This window comes from Empidonax traillii, unplaced genomic scaffold (assembly GCF_003031625.1).
Source record: "Empidonax traillii isolate 1590-97213 ecotype Southwest subspecies unplaced genomic scaffold, ASM303162v1 scaffold702:size1046427, whole genome shotgun sequence".
NCBI classification, from domain to species: domain Eukaryota; kingdom Metazoa; phylum Chordata; class Aves; order Passeriformes; family Tyrannidae; genus Empidonax; species Empidonax traillii.
The window spans coordinates 958,725-973,819 of NW_020955895.1; the positions used below are offsets into that span (position 1 = coordinate 958,725).

At 35.6% G+C, this 15,095-nt stretch overlaps 1 protein-coding gene across 5 annotated transcripts in view; it reads left to right on the plus strand.

The window, feature by feature from the left end:
- The window catches only part of LRP1B (LDL receptor related protein 1B), a 671,639-nt gene extending 657,989 nt beyond the window's left edge, over positions 1-13,650 (plus strand). For 2 of the 5 annotated variants that reach the window (XM_027900055.1, XM_027900059.1), the window contains 5 exons: positions 3,392-3,468; positions 5,609-5,699; positions 7,995-8,139; positions 9,066-9,164; positions 11,382-13,650. In XM_027900055.1, the coding sequence (XP_027755856.1) occupies positions 3,392-3,468; positions 5,609-5,699; positions 7,995-8,139; positions 9,066-9,164; positions 11,382-11,522 (553 nt within the window). In that variant the 3' untranslated portion in view covers positions 11,523-13,650. Of the gene's footprint in view, positions 1-3,391; positions 3,469-5,608; positions 5,700-7,994; positions 8,140-9,065; positions 9,165-10,900; positions 10,951-11,381 lie in introns of all 5 variants that reach the window. The other 3 variants (XM_027900057.1, XM_027900056.1, XM_027900058.1) reach the window with 3 other exon arrangements.
- The last annotated feature ends 1,445 nt before the right edge of the window (positions 13,651-15,095 follow it).

A 15,095-nucleotide genomic window follows, 5' to 3' on the forward strand; every position in this document is an offset into this window, starting at 1 on the left:
AAGTGAGACACCTTTATCGTCTCAATTTAAAGTTTTCCAAACAAACATCTCTCTTTGTAATATTAATTCCTCAACATAAACAATTCCAGTTGCTTAGGCATCCTGTACCTCAGAAGGCGTTTCCCAAGCAGGCATCTCTTTCTAAACACAGAACTCAATTGTAACAGAGGGAGCTGTAGCACAGTTTTGTTAATGACCTTGGCAGCAGACCGTGTGCAGCCTTTATTTATTCCATTTCACATGCAGTTTTCACACTCTCATTCTCTCTGATATTGCTGCTCTTTGATCTTTCACTGCTTCTCTTGGTAACTGGGGATTTGCACCTTAAGATGTTCACTGTAGCACCTTGTAGCACACAGCTGACTCCAACCTGTCCTTCACTGTCAAGTTCCCCATCTGTTTCCATCTGTATTTGATTGTGTAGCTCAGATTAGGCATTTTCACTGTTATTTATTCCCAGTTTGTGGTAATATAAATGTGAAACCAGTGGCTTTATATAGTCCAGCTTTGTTAATGCCTTTGGCCATGCTGCAAATGCCCTGTCTGACCATACAGCTGTTGGCAGTGGTACAGAACAAAAGCCCCTGGTACCAAATTATATGTAAAGGTAAGAACTACTGTGCATCAAATTGACCCAGGAGTCAGTTCCCATGCCAGATACTGAGCAGTCTGAATTTAAGCATCCTAATACCAGAAAATGCTCTTATTAAGAACAATTTCCGTCTGAAGACAATTGAAACTGGTTAAGACTTGCTCATTTCCCATGTTCCTACATGAACAGTTGTCCACGTCCCATCCCCACCATTATTCATGTGCCTGCTCATGGCCAATTTTCTGCGTCAAATTTCCTTGCAGAAAACACAACTTTCCCCAGGGTTTTATTTCTTTTCCCATTCTGTCTGCCCAAGAGGAGTTTGTAGTAGTTTGCTGGGCAATCGTTTTACCTCAGAGTTTAGAAGGAAATGACAACCATCCTACCAGCTTCAGTCTCTTTGAAGTTTATTGGAGACAGCAAGCATTTGGAAAGTATCAAAATTAAGTGGCAACTGCTGATGTTTTTATGATACTTCTATCAAATGCCTCAAATGTATTTCAGTATTGCTTATTTTAACAATTAAAATGTCAAGATAAGTAAAGAACTGCAATATTTTGGAGTTAGTGTATTCTCTCTGGTTATTGCATATAAACCTGTAGGATTTCTTTCTTCATCACCTCTTGTGATGTCATACCTGCTATAAGATTTCGGAGAACATAACTGCACATTATACACAGTTTTCACATGAGCTTATGGTGATTCTTTTTCTAGTCTCACTATCTTATATTCTTTAAACTCTTTTAAGACAGATTTATAAAAATTATTCTTATATACAGTGGAAGCATTTGAAATCTTGAGTATAAGGATTTAGGTACAGAGTTCAGACATGTCCAACTCTCAAATAAATCTTTCTCTATTCAAAAGTGTAGCGTTAAATGCATATTGCCTTTCATAGCAAGTTTTAATCACATGGGCTGAATCACAATGATGCAAAACTGCAATAAGAAATATGAAGACTTTATTTCATGGTTGTCATGTGCCATCAGCTTGGAGTCCAGTAGAATATTCTAAATATAAAGTTATATAGTGTTTCTCTATAAGACTGGATATACTTATTTAGCAGTTGTAGGTTGAAAACTGGTATTTTTAAAAAACAAGTTCCCTGAGCAGTATCTTGGTAAGGTAGGCTGTCAGTACAAGTATTTTTATCTTATATAATTGTTAAAAAGAGATCTAGAGAAAAAAGTAACAGATGCATCTTCTGAAAGATTAAAGTCATGTGTTCCCTGTGACTTAGAATGTGCTCAAGTGGTGGTAAGCAGGTGGAAAAGTCAGTTGAGTTCAGCTATAAAGTATGTTGTTGTAAATCAGAATGTGTGTAATTAATTGGTAATTGGGGGTTCCTTTGCAGTGAGGAAACTTAATTGTGTATTTGCCCTATTTACTTAAGTAAACAAACTTATTTCAATAAACATGCAGAATTCCAAATTATAATGCAATTTATCTAATGTGTGACAATCTTTGAATTAACTAGCAATAATAATCAATATATAAAAACAAGTCAGTAATGTTTTTACAGACCATCTGTGTCTTCCCTCTGTAGAGTTTAAGAACCTTCATAACCCATCATACTAAAAATTAAATTAGTGTCCAGAAAAAAGTTCAAGCTTAGTATGAATCCCAGTGAAGAGTTATCTGAGTGTTGGGTTGTGCTGGAATAGGCCTAGGAGCAAAGAGAGAAAATAACCATTCTTTTGCAGTGGTCTGCAAAGGTAAAAGAGTCAAAAGCATCCCCAGCAAAGCTGGCTGGGTCTCTCCTGTAAGAACAGCTCTGGTTTTGTCTGGAATATTTTGTATCTTTCCAAACCTTCTTTTAGTATAGAACAGTGTCAATCACTAAGCATCCTAAACTCTAAACTTGTTCTCTAAACTTTGCAATTTGCTAAACCCTTAGAAAGGCATCAGGTAGCAGGAGTTCTTAGAACTGCGTGAGGGTAACGCTCTATTGCACCTCCCTAAAGATAACTCATGTTGAAATTCATAAATAATTCAAAAATGCTTAGAAAAAACATGATTCATTGCACAATATGCAACAGAGGCAGATGAAAAGTGACTACTTCCTGCCGTTTCCACAAGGAGAGTTTGAGGTTCTTTAGTAAACTTAATCATATTTACAGCAGGATGAATAAGCAATTGAATTTCATTCAGGTATTTGTTTCTGTTTTTGATGGATTTGCTGAGTCTGCATCCATGGACTCCTTGTGTTTGCTTGTGTGCACAGTGAGTGTTCTGAATCCTAATGAAAGAAATATTTGCCTATTAATATTCACACAAGGAAATTATAGCAGAATAGCTGTGTGCTTATCCAGGAACCTGCCTCCTAGAGCACATATTCTGAATATAAACAGTATTTAGGGCTCCTGTCCCTTTAGGACAACCCTTGATGCTTTCACTCCCATGCCTGCTTACACACCCACACATGTGTTTATATTTCTGCAAATACATATCTAGTTATAAAGTTAAAAAATTAAAATGATAGGATGTTATATACCTTTGATTAAGCCTTTTGTTTTATTATCCAAGAATTCTAGAAAAAGAGTCTGGAATGAAAGATTGCAGTGGTAAAACCAGGAATTGAAGATACAAAGCTCTAGTTTTAAACTAAAAATGCACTAAGGATGTTGTAAGTGCCATGGCAGAGTTGTGCTGACTCCTTCCATGAAGCTTCTCGTTGATTTTGTAGAGTCACTGTTGTCATTTGAGCTCTTGAGAAGATGCTGGTGGTCACTTTAGAAGGTTACTGTGTTAATAGCTGACACCTATTAACTTTATACCATCTTAATTGGATCCTTTCAGATGTTCAGCCAACTGGTCAGGCACACAGTGTGAGAGGCCAGCTCCCAAAAGCAGCAAGTCTGACAATATCAGTACAAGTAAGTCCTTCAAATAACTGCTATTACTTGTCCAATTTGCCTCTGTTTGGAAATCTAAACCTGGTGATATTACAGAATGTGATTTTTGTATTGTGAAATGTGCCGGTTACCTGCATCTTTTTCTTAAAAAAAAAAAAAAAAGAAGGTATTTCTTGACTTTTTATCGCCACTGAGTGATACATGAGGTGGTTTGGATGCAGACCATGCTGTACACTCACTGCTCCAAGGGCTAACTGCACTTTTCTTAAAGAAAGTCTATCAAGTGACAAGCATTTGGCGATATCAGCACTGAGCAGAGAACTAGTGTGAGACCTCTGACCATTTAAGTCCTACTGAAAGCATAAAAAATAGAGTTGTAAGTAGTGCATAACTTTTGTATTGGCTGTCTGCAGAGGTTTGAATTTTACCTACTGTGAAAATCATCCTGGAGGTAAGAATAGCTCCTGTCATATTTTTTTTTTTTAAACACATCTGTGAGCATAAAAGGATGGTATTGCCTCACTACTGGCAGTTTAAACTGGACAAAGCTCCCTGCAGAGTGTTGAGTATGCTGATAGTACCCTGCTGTATGTGCCTCCATCACTTTTAGCCCAAGTGGAGCAGTAAAATGAGCTACCCACTACTATTCAGGTCAGCCTGATGCTTAGATGACATCTTCCCAGCAATCCAGATAAGCGAAAGAACACTTAAAACTGCAAATAGGCAAAAAAGCAGCCAGAACCTAGATGAGTATTTCGTGCTGAGGGAATACCTGCTCTGATTTGGGAAATGGCTTCTCCTAGACACCAGCCTGCACCATGGTTGCCAAATTGCAAATCATGCCTGGTGGGCTGTTTACAAGGTTTGGGGGGTTTTTTCATGGAAGTTTACATGCCAAGACAAAATTAACCTATTTTTCTTTTGTTTTGGTTTGGGGTTTTTTTTGGGGTGTTCCTAAGTAGAACTTAATCCAACTATTTATCAAATGTTTTCTTAAAATGCCCCTGTTGTGATGTCTTTTATATGCTGAATCTTCGTAAACTGAAGTGAACGCAGGATGCTTCAAGTTTTTTATTCAGTAGTAGTTAATTTCACGTCTCTGGCAACCTGACTTGGCTTTCAGTAAGCCTTCAGGCAGAATTCAAGGCATTTTTCAATTCTTTATTGATATTGTGTTTAATGTAGAGCAGAGACTGCCAACAGCTTATTTTTTTAATAAACCAGTAAATGGAGTCAATGAAACAGCAAGCAATATTTTTGTTTTCCACCAGTTAAGGATTGTAATATGAAAAAAAATACATACTATTCCACACTGGCTTTATGCTGTAGTTTATAAGGGACAGATTATTTATAACATAAAATTATTTGTTGTATGTATTTCTTTACTACCTGGTACTTACAGTAAGGCTGAGGAATTCTTTAAAGGGCACAATTGCTGACTTTATTTTTGCAGGTAGTCTCATTTCAGTGAAATTATCTGCCAAAATAATGTTAAGCCCATTTTCTTCTTCCCTGTTTCCTCCTCACATTTAAAATCCCTGTCTGATCTGGGCACTGTCTTTCTGCTGCATTAAGCATTATTGTTACAAGCACATAGTTTTTGTGATTGCCTGTATCAACATAACAAAATTGTTGGCTCTCAAGTGCAATGCAGTAAAATGAAGGAATGCAGCAACCATCTAGAAATGAATATTGCTCACTACTTTTTGGTTTTTTCACAAATAAAAGTAGTAAATACGTATAAATACTAATGAATTCTTAAATCAAAGCCAAGTCTAGTGAATGTTTTAAATTAATAGTTGTATGACTTACATTGCTGAAGATAATGGTGGCAGTCAGAGGCCACTCCAATCCAAATTGTTCAGCAATTTCACATATTTTCACAGGGTATTGCTGCAAATGAGGGCAGGGAATTAGTTCCAAGTATATTGGTATCCAGAAAGAGGAAACTCCTGATTTGTTTATAAAGTACTTGTGTGTACACTATTATTTGTAATGAGGTTGCTTTTTTTAATTGATCAGCATTAAAAGCTCAAATCACTGAAGCTCATCACATGAAATTTGCGTTTTTTGGTGTGGGAAATTATTCTTTTTTAATTAATTTAACTGTTTTACAGCTGTGAAGCCATAAGTATTCAATGATATTTCCTTTCTATTTTAGGAAGCATAGCAATCATTGTTCCTCTTGTTTTACTGGTGACTTTGATCACTACACTAGTAATTGGACTATTTCTTTGCAAAAGAAAACGAAGGTAAGTAACTTTATATTGATGTATGATGTAAAAAATAAATCTTTAAAGTATGTGCATCTTTTTGATATACTTTGTATATGTTGAGTAGATATTAAAAATACAAAACCAAACCAAACAAACAAAAACCACAAAAAAGCCACACAACAAATGATCCCAAACTTGTTTCTGGATGCAGTGAATTGAATTAGTTACATTTTGGTTCTTGCTGGAAAAACCATGTCTGTTATTTATACTTATATTCCACATACACTAGAAAAAAAAATTGCAGTTCTTATCCACCTTGCTCCATCCTGCCAAGGCTGTTAATAGCAAGTGTTAATAACTTTACTCAGAGACTTAGACAACTTAATAAATAGAATTAATGTATTTAATTGAAAACACATAATTGGTATTGTTCAAGTTATAGTGAAGATGTAAACAATGATGAAAGTGCTTACTGTAGACTCCCAAGCCTTGCTGTCATTGCTGTGTTCCTTTAGTATCCTGCATGGGAAGCCAAATCCCAGGACTGATTTTGATTTTGTTATAGGGGCCTTAGAGCTGATAATGAACCTGGGGAGTCGTATTAGACTTTTTGACTCTGGCCATTTCTTCAAAGGCCATGTTGGGTGGCCAGGGAGGCAGGGAGTGTTTCTGCTGCATGCACACACCTGAGAGAGCTGCTAATTTTCTCACGTTCAGAGAAATAAGAATGGGATGTTGATGGTGATGCAGATTTAACCGGGAAAGATTCCTAGTAATAAGGACATGGCCCACTAGGGAAGACCTGAGTGGGAATCAGACAGCAAAACCATTTATTTCAGGCCTGTAGCTGTGCTGCTCATTGGCCTTGAGCAGCTGTCTTCCTTTCTCCTGGGGCTTGTTACCCCACCTCTGAAACCAAGATAATGTCTTGTTGTTAAGTCCTTTAGAAATATGTGATGAATCTGCTGTTTCTGCGAATGTGACCATTTACGAGGTTGTTTCAGTCCTCCAGGCTAAAAGAATCTTTTAAGTTACTATCATCTGGCATCTCCCCTGCAAACTCTGGTGTAAACTAGTAAGCATTAATTTTTAAAACCTTTCTGTAAAGCCAACAAGATAAATACATTCCCTGTCCATACTGGTATTAATGCTGACCCTGCCAAGCTCCATGGATGTCATTATGTGCTGCTGTACCTAAAACACAAACTTGTAGTGGTGACCAAATCCTGAAAACCAGTTGCTGGCCTGTAAATTATTTAAGGTTTTGAGAATCACTTGTTAAATAATAGATTTCAGTAGAGAAATAGAACTAGCCTCAATAAAGGATTTTCTTCTTAAAATTATATTTGAAAATATGTTTCAGGGTTATTTTATCTCCTCAAAGAAGACTGTCAAGTACTAAAGTAGATGTAGTTGTTCAGCACTTCTATGCTACAGTCAAGAGCTTATTTTAGAAAAAAATTTTTTCTATGCTATTTCTTAAAAATACAGATCATTTAGTATATTGGATTTCAAACACTGGACTGCAGCTTTTTCAACCAACAAGAAGACTCTACTGTTATCATCCTGACTGTGACCTCCCTATTATTCCCTTGTAATTCTAGAGAACATATTGCATTTGGAAAAAATTACCCTCTTGAGGGTATTTCAATTGCTCAGACTGAAATCACCTCCTTAGCTAAAAGAAATGAATTCAGCAACTGCAACAATTCAACTCAGTCACTTATCTTTACTGATACCTAATTCAAGGTTAAAAAAGACTGCCTTTTAACAAAGCTTGAAAAAAAAATCAAGTTGAACTGAAGCTTTCCAATAACCACTGGCAGGGAATACAAACTGGAGCTACAGGAAGTTCATACATTTTTAATGCATTGTAATGAAACCATTTGCTTGTCCTCAGTTTACAACTGACTTTGGGCAACTGATTTGAAATAGAAGTGGGTGAGAGAGGGAATGTGACTCAAGTTCACTCCATCTTCATTCCTGAAGGGAATCTGCAATGAGTTTTAAAGGCGTTCCTTGGGAAGCAAAGGAAATCTGGAGATTATCAGAGGAAGTCAGGGTTATTAGACAACGAGTTAGCACTTTGGATGATTCACACCACTGCAGCCAAACTGAGAGAAAAATTAACATTCTACCTCCAGCTTTTGTGAGATCTATACATAGACTCAGATTGTTACTTTGCTTGGAAAATGGAAGGATTTGCTGATTGTCTCTCTGCAGGAAACACTTTTTCATCCTGTTGCTTTTAGATATTAAAGAGGAATATAATATCCAAGAAGTTACTTGAAAACTCTCTGGCTTCTCTTTTTCTGTGTTTATGCATTGTAGGACAAAAACCATCAGAAGACAACCCATGATAAATGGAGGAATCAATGTAGAAATCGGCAATCCATCCTATAACATGTATGAGGTGGGCCATGACCACAGTGAAGCTGGTCTTTTAGCCTCAGATTTTACTTTAAATGCAGAAAAGGTAATTTTTTTTTCTTTTTCTAGTGGCAAAACCACTACTTATTTTATGTCTTACAAAGGCTTTGACTTTAAATGTAATGAATAGAAGCATAGAACAATGACATTTAGATTTAGTTAATGAATGTAAAAGCAAGTTGGATTTCATTAGAGTAAATGTCATCTATATATTAACAGCTGGTTTATAGTCTGATTCTTGCTGATGACCATTTTTCCTAGTACCTACATTTTATCAAAATAGTGTTAGAACTGAACTACAAGGTTTTTTGTCATAGACAAAAAGTTGCCAACCACAAAGAGCGTATGCATAGATATGAGACTAACTTATTTCACACCTGAAAACTTCCAAAGGCATAAAGAATCGGGATTGCTGGCAGGATGGATAGATTAAATGTTTACACAAAGCTAGTAAGTATTATCATTTCCTTGTATGAGATGCTGTCACTTCTGCAGCACCACTCTGCAGTGACTGAGCTCCCTGAGTGATGTGACACGGGATGAACGGGGTAATGCCGCCCTATCTTTCCTAGAGCTCCATAATCAGACATACACCAAAGGGCAGCCATCCCTCTGTGGCATTTCTGACAAAGCAGTAACAGGATTACTGATAGCTCTAGGAATGTCATTGCTGAATCACATAGTCAGGGTGCTAAATACAGGAGGTAAGCTGAAAATGGAGTTACTCACTGGAGGCAGAATGACTGAGCTGGTGCTTATTGTGAAGTCTGGCTCTAATCCTTAGTGGAAAATGACTGTAAAATGCTGAGGCTTCATTTTTTGTGCCGAGGGATACCTGCAAGAAGATTTTCTTAAACGTAGATCACTCTAAAATATTGTCTTTAATTGGTGCACTGTTTACTTAACAGTGTTGATAATTACACATGGAAAATGCTCTGCTAGCACGGAAACTAAAATTTTCTGTTTACACAGGCCAGATACATAGGGGGAGGGCCCACTGCATTCAAGCTTCCCCACACAGCTCCATCAATCTACCTAAACTCTGACTTGAAAGGACCACTATCAACAGGGGTGAGAAATGATGATTCAAATCCATTTCATTCCACATCAGCCCCTCTCTAAAGAAAGTTTGTCTGTCATTTTTGATTAGAGACATTTTCTGTTTGTTTTTAATTTTGTTTTTTTTTCTTTTAATGGAAAGAAGAACAACAGTAAATAATACATTTTTCTATTTGAAATAAAGGGTCCCTCCCTGCATACAAAATTTCATTTGTACCCATCATTGTAACATGATCTGAAACTTCAAGTCTGTTTTTGCAAAGGACTGAAACAATGTGATGCTTTTCCATAACATTATATAAGTTTAGCATGGTATTCACAGCCACGTATCGTGATGTATTTGCAGTTCTTATGTAATTACACGCATTTATCAAGTTTATCAAACTGAAAGATGATCCTAACGAATGGAAACAAGTGCTTTTATTTAAGAGGACTTTGATGCACACTGAAATTCACACCTTCCTTTAATATTTGCAATTTTTTTTTTGATTGTTCAGTTTTCAATGGATATGTATCATAAACCAGTTCCTTTTAAAACATCTGATTTTTTTACTACAATTATGTTTGGAAACACTGAAATTCAAACTACAAAAGGGACGTCAGCATTCATTTTCATGTGCCTCAAAATATATTCATCTTTTGTGCCATTTGCGTTCTTGCATGATTGTAATATGTTGTATTTGGTAGCTCAACAATTTTTATAGGGTGTGATTTTTCCAATGGAGCAAAGAACCATGGATGATGAAAGATGGAATATTTGCCCATATTAACTCTTTCTCTTAAATTCTAGTGGCTCCAGTTTCTCTCTGTATCTCACTGTACTGCCTTATGCTATCAGTAGCCACTCAAAGAGGTATCGTGAGGCAGAGATTACTATTATATATAATTTAATAATTTTAAGGCACTATATAGATGCCAGGTGTCTGTTCTGTTGTGCTTATCATCCTTAGTAATGGTTGTCAGTGAGATAAAAAGTCCTGATGATTGAAACAGAACTACATTTCTGTTCTCTTAAATTTCTGATTATAATCCTGGCTCAGAAATAGTGTTGATCAACAGGGAAAGGAAGAACTAAGACTCTAGACATCTTTCATTCCTTGTTTCCCTGGGTGTACTCAGGCCATTTGCAAGTCGAGAAAACCTACCCATTTCTGGTTTGGTTAATTTAAAGTTAAGCCATTTCTTATGTACACCAAACAAATTAATTTCCCTATTTTAGAGCTCGCTGGTGTACCACTGAGTGTTTGTGAAAGCACAGCTGTGCTGTCCCGTTAGTTTTAAGGAAGGGGAAGATTTTGACCACAGGACACCCTTTCCAGTTTCTATAGCAAAAAGCTGAACATGACTTGGATAGCAAAGGTTTTCTAGGGACAATAAAGGCACAAAGTGTGAAGGAAGTGGTAGAGACATGACAGACCTTGGATAGTGTTCTCTCCTTAGCATGAGTGACAGGAAAGAAAGTTTTCCTCCGTGTTATACATCCTTCTGTGCTGTCAGACTCAGGAGATTTCTCACACACTGAAGTGCTTTGCAGCATTAAAAATGGACTTGTCCTATACTGAAGTGCCACTCATTTCAATGGATGTTTTTCATTACAGTCCAAATTACCAAAATTGTTGAGAAAAGACTTCTCAATCTGTAACTACTATGATATATTAACACTTATGCTGGTTTATTATTAAAGTTTAATTTACGTTACACAAGTATTGAATTTTTTGGTCAAATCATGTTGTGTATTTGGGCCACAGAATTCGAAAACATGGTCAGCTATTGATGGGATGCTGATGTCTTAGAACAGGTAATATATGGAAACTGTTGGCTGCAGTTTTCTACTGTTAAACTTGTCACATGGTCTCACAGTGCACCTTCTCTATAAACTCCTTCATATCTATTCTGAGATCCTCCAGTGTAATAAGGTGGACAAGTCAACTTCAAAGACATTTTTTCAAGGTTTTTGTTTAATTTTTGTCATTGTTTTTATGGTTTTAATATCATAATATGCTGCATGTCATGTCATTTGTTATTTTAATAGCATGTCTCATCATGAATTTAATTTTTAACTAAATAATTAACTCATTATCAGGTTTTCAGACGTCCAGGTATCTATTCAATACGTCCTGTTGTATTTTATGTGTACTTGTTCTTGCTTTACCAAAACCATTTCCATTTCCATAAATGTTAACTTTGGTTTAATCTGGCTGATCTAATGTTTCATTAATTTCTCTGCAGCCAACAAATTACGCCAATCCAGTATATGCAAAGTTATACGTGGATGGACAAAACTGTCGAAACTCCTTAGCAAGTGTTGATGAAAGAAGAGAACTTCTTCCAAAGAAAATAGATATTGGGATAAGGGAGACTGTGGCATAATCTGCTGTTACCTTTTATACTCTGTATAAATGTATAAAATATAAGGATTACTTTTCTATGTACCAACAGTATTATAATTGTTTTGGCATCAGCATTACCTCTGTTTTTTGTTTGGTTGATTGTTTTCTGGGTTTTTCTTTTGCTGATGACTTTTGACTGACCATTTGTAAGGTATTTTTATGAAAAAGAAACTGCACTACGGTACAATTTACAACAATGCTGCTGAAATAACACACCTTTAAATTTGTTAAAATGGCAAACAGCGTATTCGTTTGTAGCGTGAAAATGAGCAATCTATTTTCTATGAACTTTTTTGGTTCTACTTAATCGATGAAGATGGTATCTGCACTTTTTCATTATGTAGTCTGGAAGCTGTAGTACAGTGTGTAACTTTGTTTATTTTAAATGGTGGAAGAATGATTGAATGGTCTACTCTCTTCTTTGTGCCCATTAGAATTTCTCTTCAGATCCTGATGAAGCTAGATAACTTTTCACAAACATAACTTGCTTTCAAATTAGCTTTAGGTTGCCAAGAGGTAAACAAGACTATAGAAATGAGACATCTAATGATCTGCATGAACACAATGATTATGTTTCAGAAATTCAGTGACTGTACATGATATACTAAACATATATACCATGTAAACAAGCTTTGTATTTATTAAAACCTTATAGAACATAGTAAAGATATATCTTGGAAGCTGAAACCTTACTTGCTGTGGGACAAAGCATCTGAACTCCAACAGTCCTGTAGGACAGTAGCCACCCTAGAGCACAAGAGGGCATTGCCTACACATGTGTTACATTTTTTTCACCTAATCACACGCATTACTTACGGATTAATAATTCCCCAACACGTACCGAGCAGTAGGGAAAAAAACCAAACCCCAAACCTTAAGCACACTCAGATGATCACAGCATTTGGTTTTGACAATCACACAAAAAAAAAAAAACAACAAAACCCTCATGCCTGTTTAGTGATATTAAAGAATTCAAAACACAGCAGTTTCTTTAAATTAAGATAAACTGTGGTATTGTGGAGGTAAAACGAACCAAACTGCACAGTAGTGAAACCTTGCCAAAGCCCAAGTTTCAGTAGTCTGGGTTAAAAGTCAAAATCCAGTTCTCAAAAGTGAAAAGCATCAGTATCAGTTTCCAGCATTTCTCTGGCCTGGTCTGCTTTCTGTTGTTGCTAAGAGGCAAAATCTGACTCACCTTTTTTAATTTTGATGGAAATAAAGAATACAATTGCTTTCAGGTTTGAACTGAATCAAAATATTTTATACATAACTTTAAAAGGCACAAAAGACGTATTCACACATATATTGTGGAGGATTCTTCCTTCCTCTGCTAGACATGACTGACTTTTAGCTATCATAATATATTAACCTAACAGATTAAATATGTTTGTGGTTGCTCTTTATTCCCTTTGTACAAGCATTACAAAAATAACTGCTGTTTTATAAAAGATTTTTGTTGTACTATTGTGCATGCATACTACCTATTTCTAAACTTTGCCATATTGGGGCCTTTATAAAACTCTTGATTTATGTAATACTAGTGCAATTTTGCTTGAACAATGTTATGCATATCATAAACTTTTTCAGGTTCTTGTTTAAGTACATTTTTTTAAATTGAACAGTATTTTTCATTTTGGTTATAATAGTCATTTTGCCTATGTTTCTACAATGAAGTGTTAAATACTTTATAAAAAAATTGTTGACTGATTTATTTAAATGAAAATCTACATACTTAATTCAGTGTGTTGACTAATTTTTAAATTTAACTTATAAAATGAAAACTAAAAAAACAGCAAATTGAAGCAAAAGAACATTACTTTGTACAAATGGCTAAATCCCTTTTCTTAATGACAATTTTTGCTTTTTATACAAATTCTGTTTGAATGTTTTTGCAGCTCTGCACGTGTTTGGATAACTTAGGTGTATAGCTGTACATTATGTCAATAGAATTTTAAAACTATTATTTTTTCTATAAAAATACTGTATTAAATAGTTTCATACCACACAGCTATGATTCCACAGGTTCTGCCTTTATTCCGCTGACATCATCAGAGATGGATTAGGCCCTCACTTTTTTCCACAATTAAAGTTGTTAGTTGGTGTAAGTAGTTGGACATCTCAGAAACATTATTACTGTTTATTTTCTGACAGAGAATCTCTTATCTTCAGTACCCTGGTAGACCTAAATTTTAACTAGTGGGTGTACAAGTAACATGAGGTTGAAATCATGAACTCGTACAGGCCTGATGAAATTTACTTTCTGTGATGTCTCCTGTTTCCTTTCAGTGAGACATTTTTATTTACTTTGCCCTTGCTCCAGAGTAAATTTTTTTAAAAAATTAAATTTATTTATTTCCTTAGAAATACACAGTTGATGTCAGTGGAGCTATTAGATATTAGATGAGAATACAGTTGTAAGTGTGTAGCAGAATTTTGATGGAGATATTGAGCTCTACCACTGCCATGCTTGAAGATCTTTACAAATCAGAGTAATAATCCCCAATGGATTTCTTGTTTGTTGTTTTTTTGTTTGGTTTTTTTTTTTTTTTTTTAACATTTCCAAGGTTCTCCACAGGAATTGTTTCCACAATCCTTTAACAGTACCAGAATCCACAGGCTCTGGTGCTGTGCAGAACATACAAGGAGCTGAAGGGTGAAAGATTGAGAACCTGATCAACAGCCTATATGTGCATCCTCCTAAGCTCAGTAAAATATTTTTGGGCAAGAAATTCTATAAAATTTTACAGGGAACAAGAAAAATGTGTTTAACTTTCTCCATTTCCATAGCCTTCTTGCTGTTATTAATGCCACACTATTTGTGGTTAAAGTTGACACAAAATTAGAAGGGAAAAAACCTGGCTAAATATGCCTGCATCACTAATTAAGGTATCTGTCTCTTCAGGTTGTAAGAGTTTTTCTGGTTGTTTTCCTGTGAAAGCATTAAGTACTAACAGTCATGTGAAATGCTAGTACTGTTCTATTTCATGGAATGAAATAGATAATTTTTCTTAGCAGTGTGAAGCAGTTTGTGGGTTCCATAATACCAGGTATTAAAATTATTCAGGGAAATTCTGATAAATCTAACCCTGAAATGCACTGTTCATTGACCTTTTAGGCTAAGGAATGGACACATTTTCATTCAGCGGAAAACAAAAATACATGTAAACTTGAAAGGGGGGACATGGTGTGCTCCATCACAAACCAGGTTCTAAAGTTCTTTGCTGAATAGAGAATCTCTATGCAAACCCTATGAAAAAAAAAAAAAAGAAAGAAAAAAAGCTTTTGTGCCAAACGTTTATTAATTCTGTCTAATGGATCTTTTTCTAGTTATACTAGTTATACTAGTTATTTACCAGTTTTAGATACTAATTATACCAGTGGTCTGGAGTCTCTGCCTTGTGATAGGCCTCTTAGTCTGTGCCAGTGTTTGCATAAACACTAAATTATGACACCAAAAGTTCAAAATGACAAATCAAGATGGGTGATGCTCTTGGTTCTCTGATTATTCATTCTACACAACTGAGATTGCCATCATGAATGCAGTCCTGGGAAG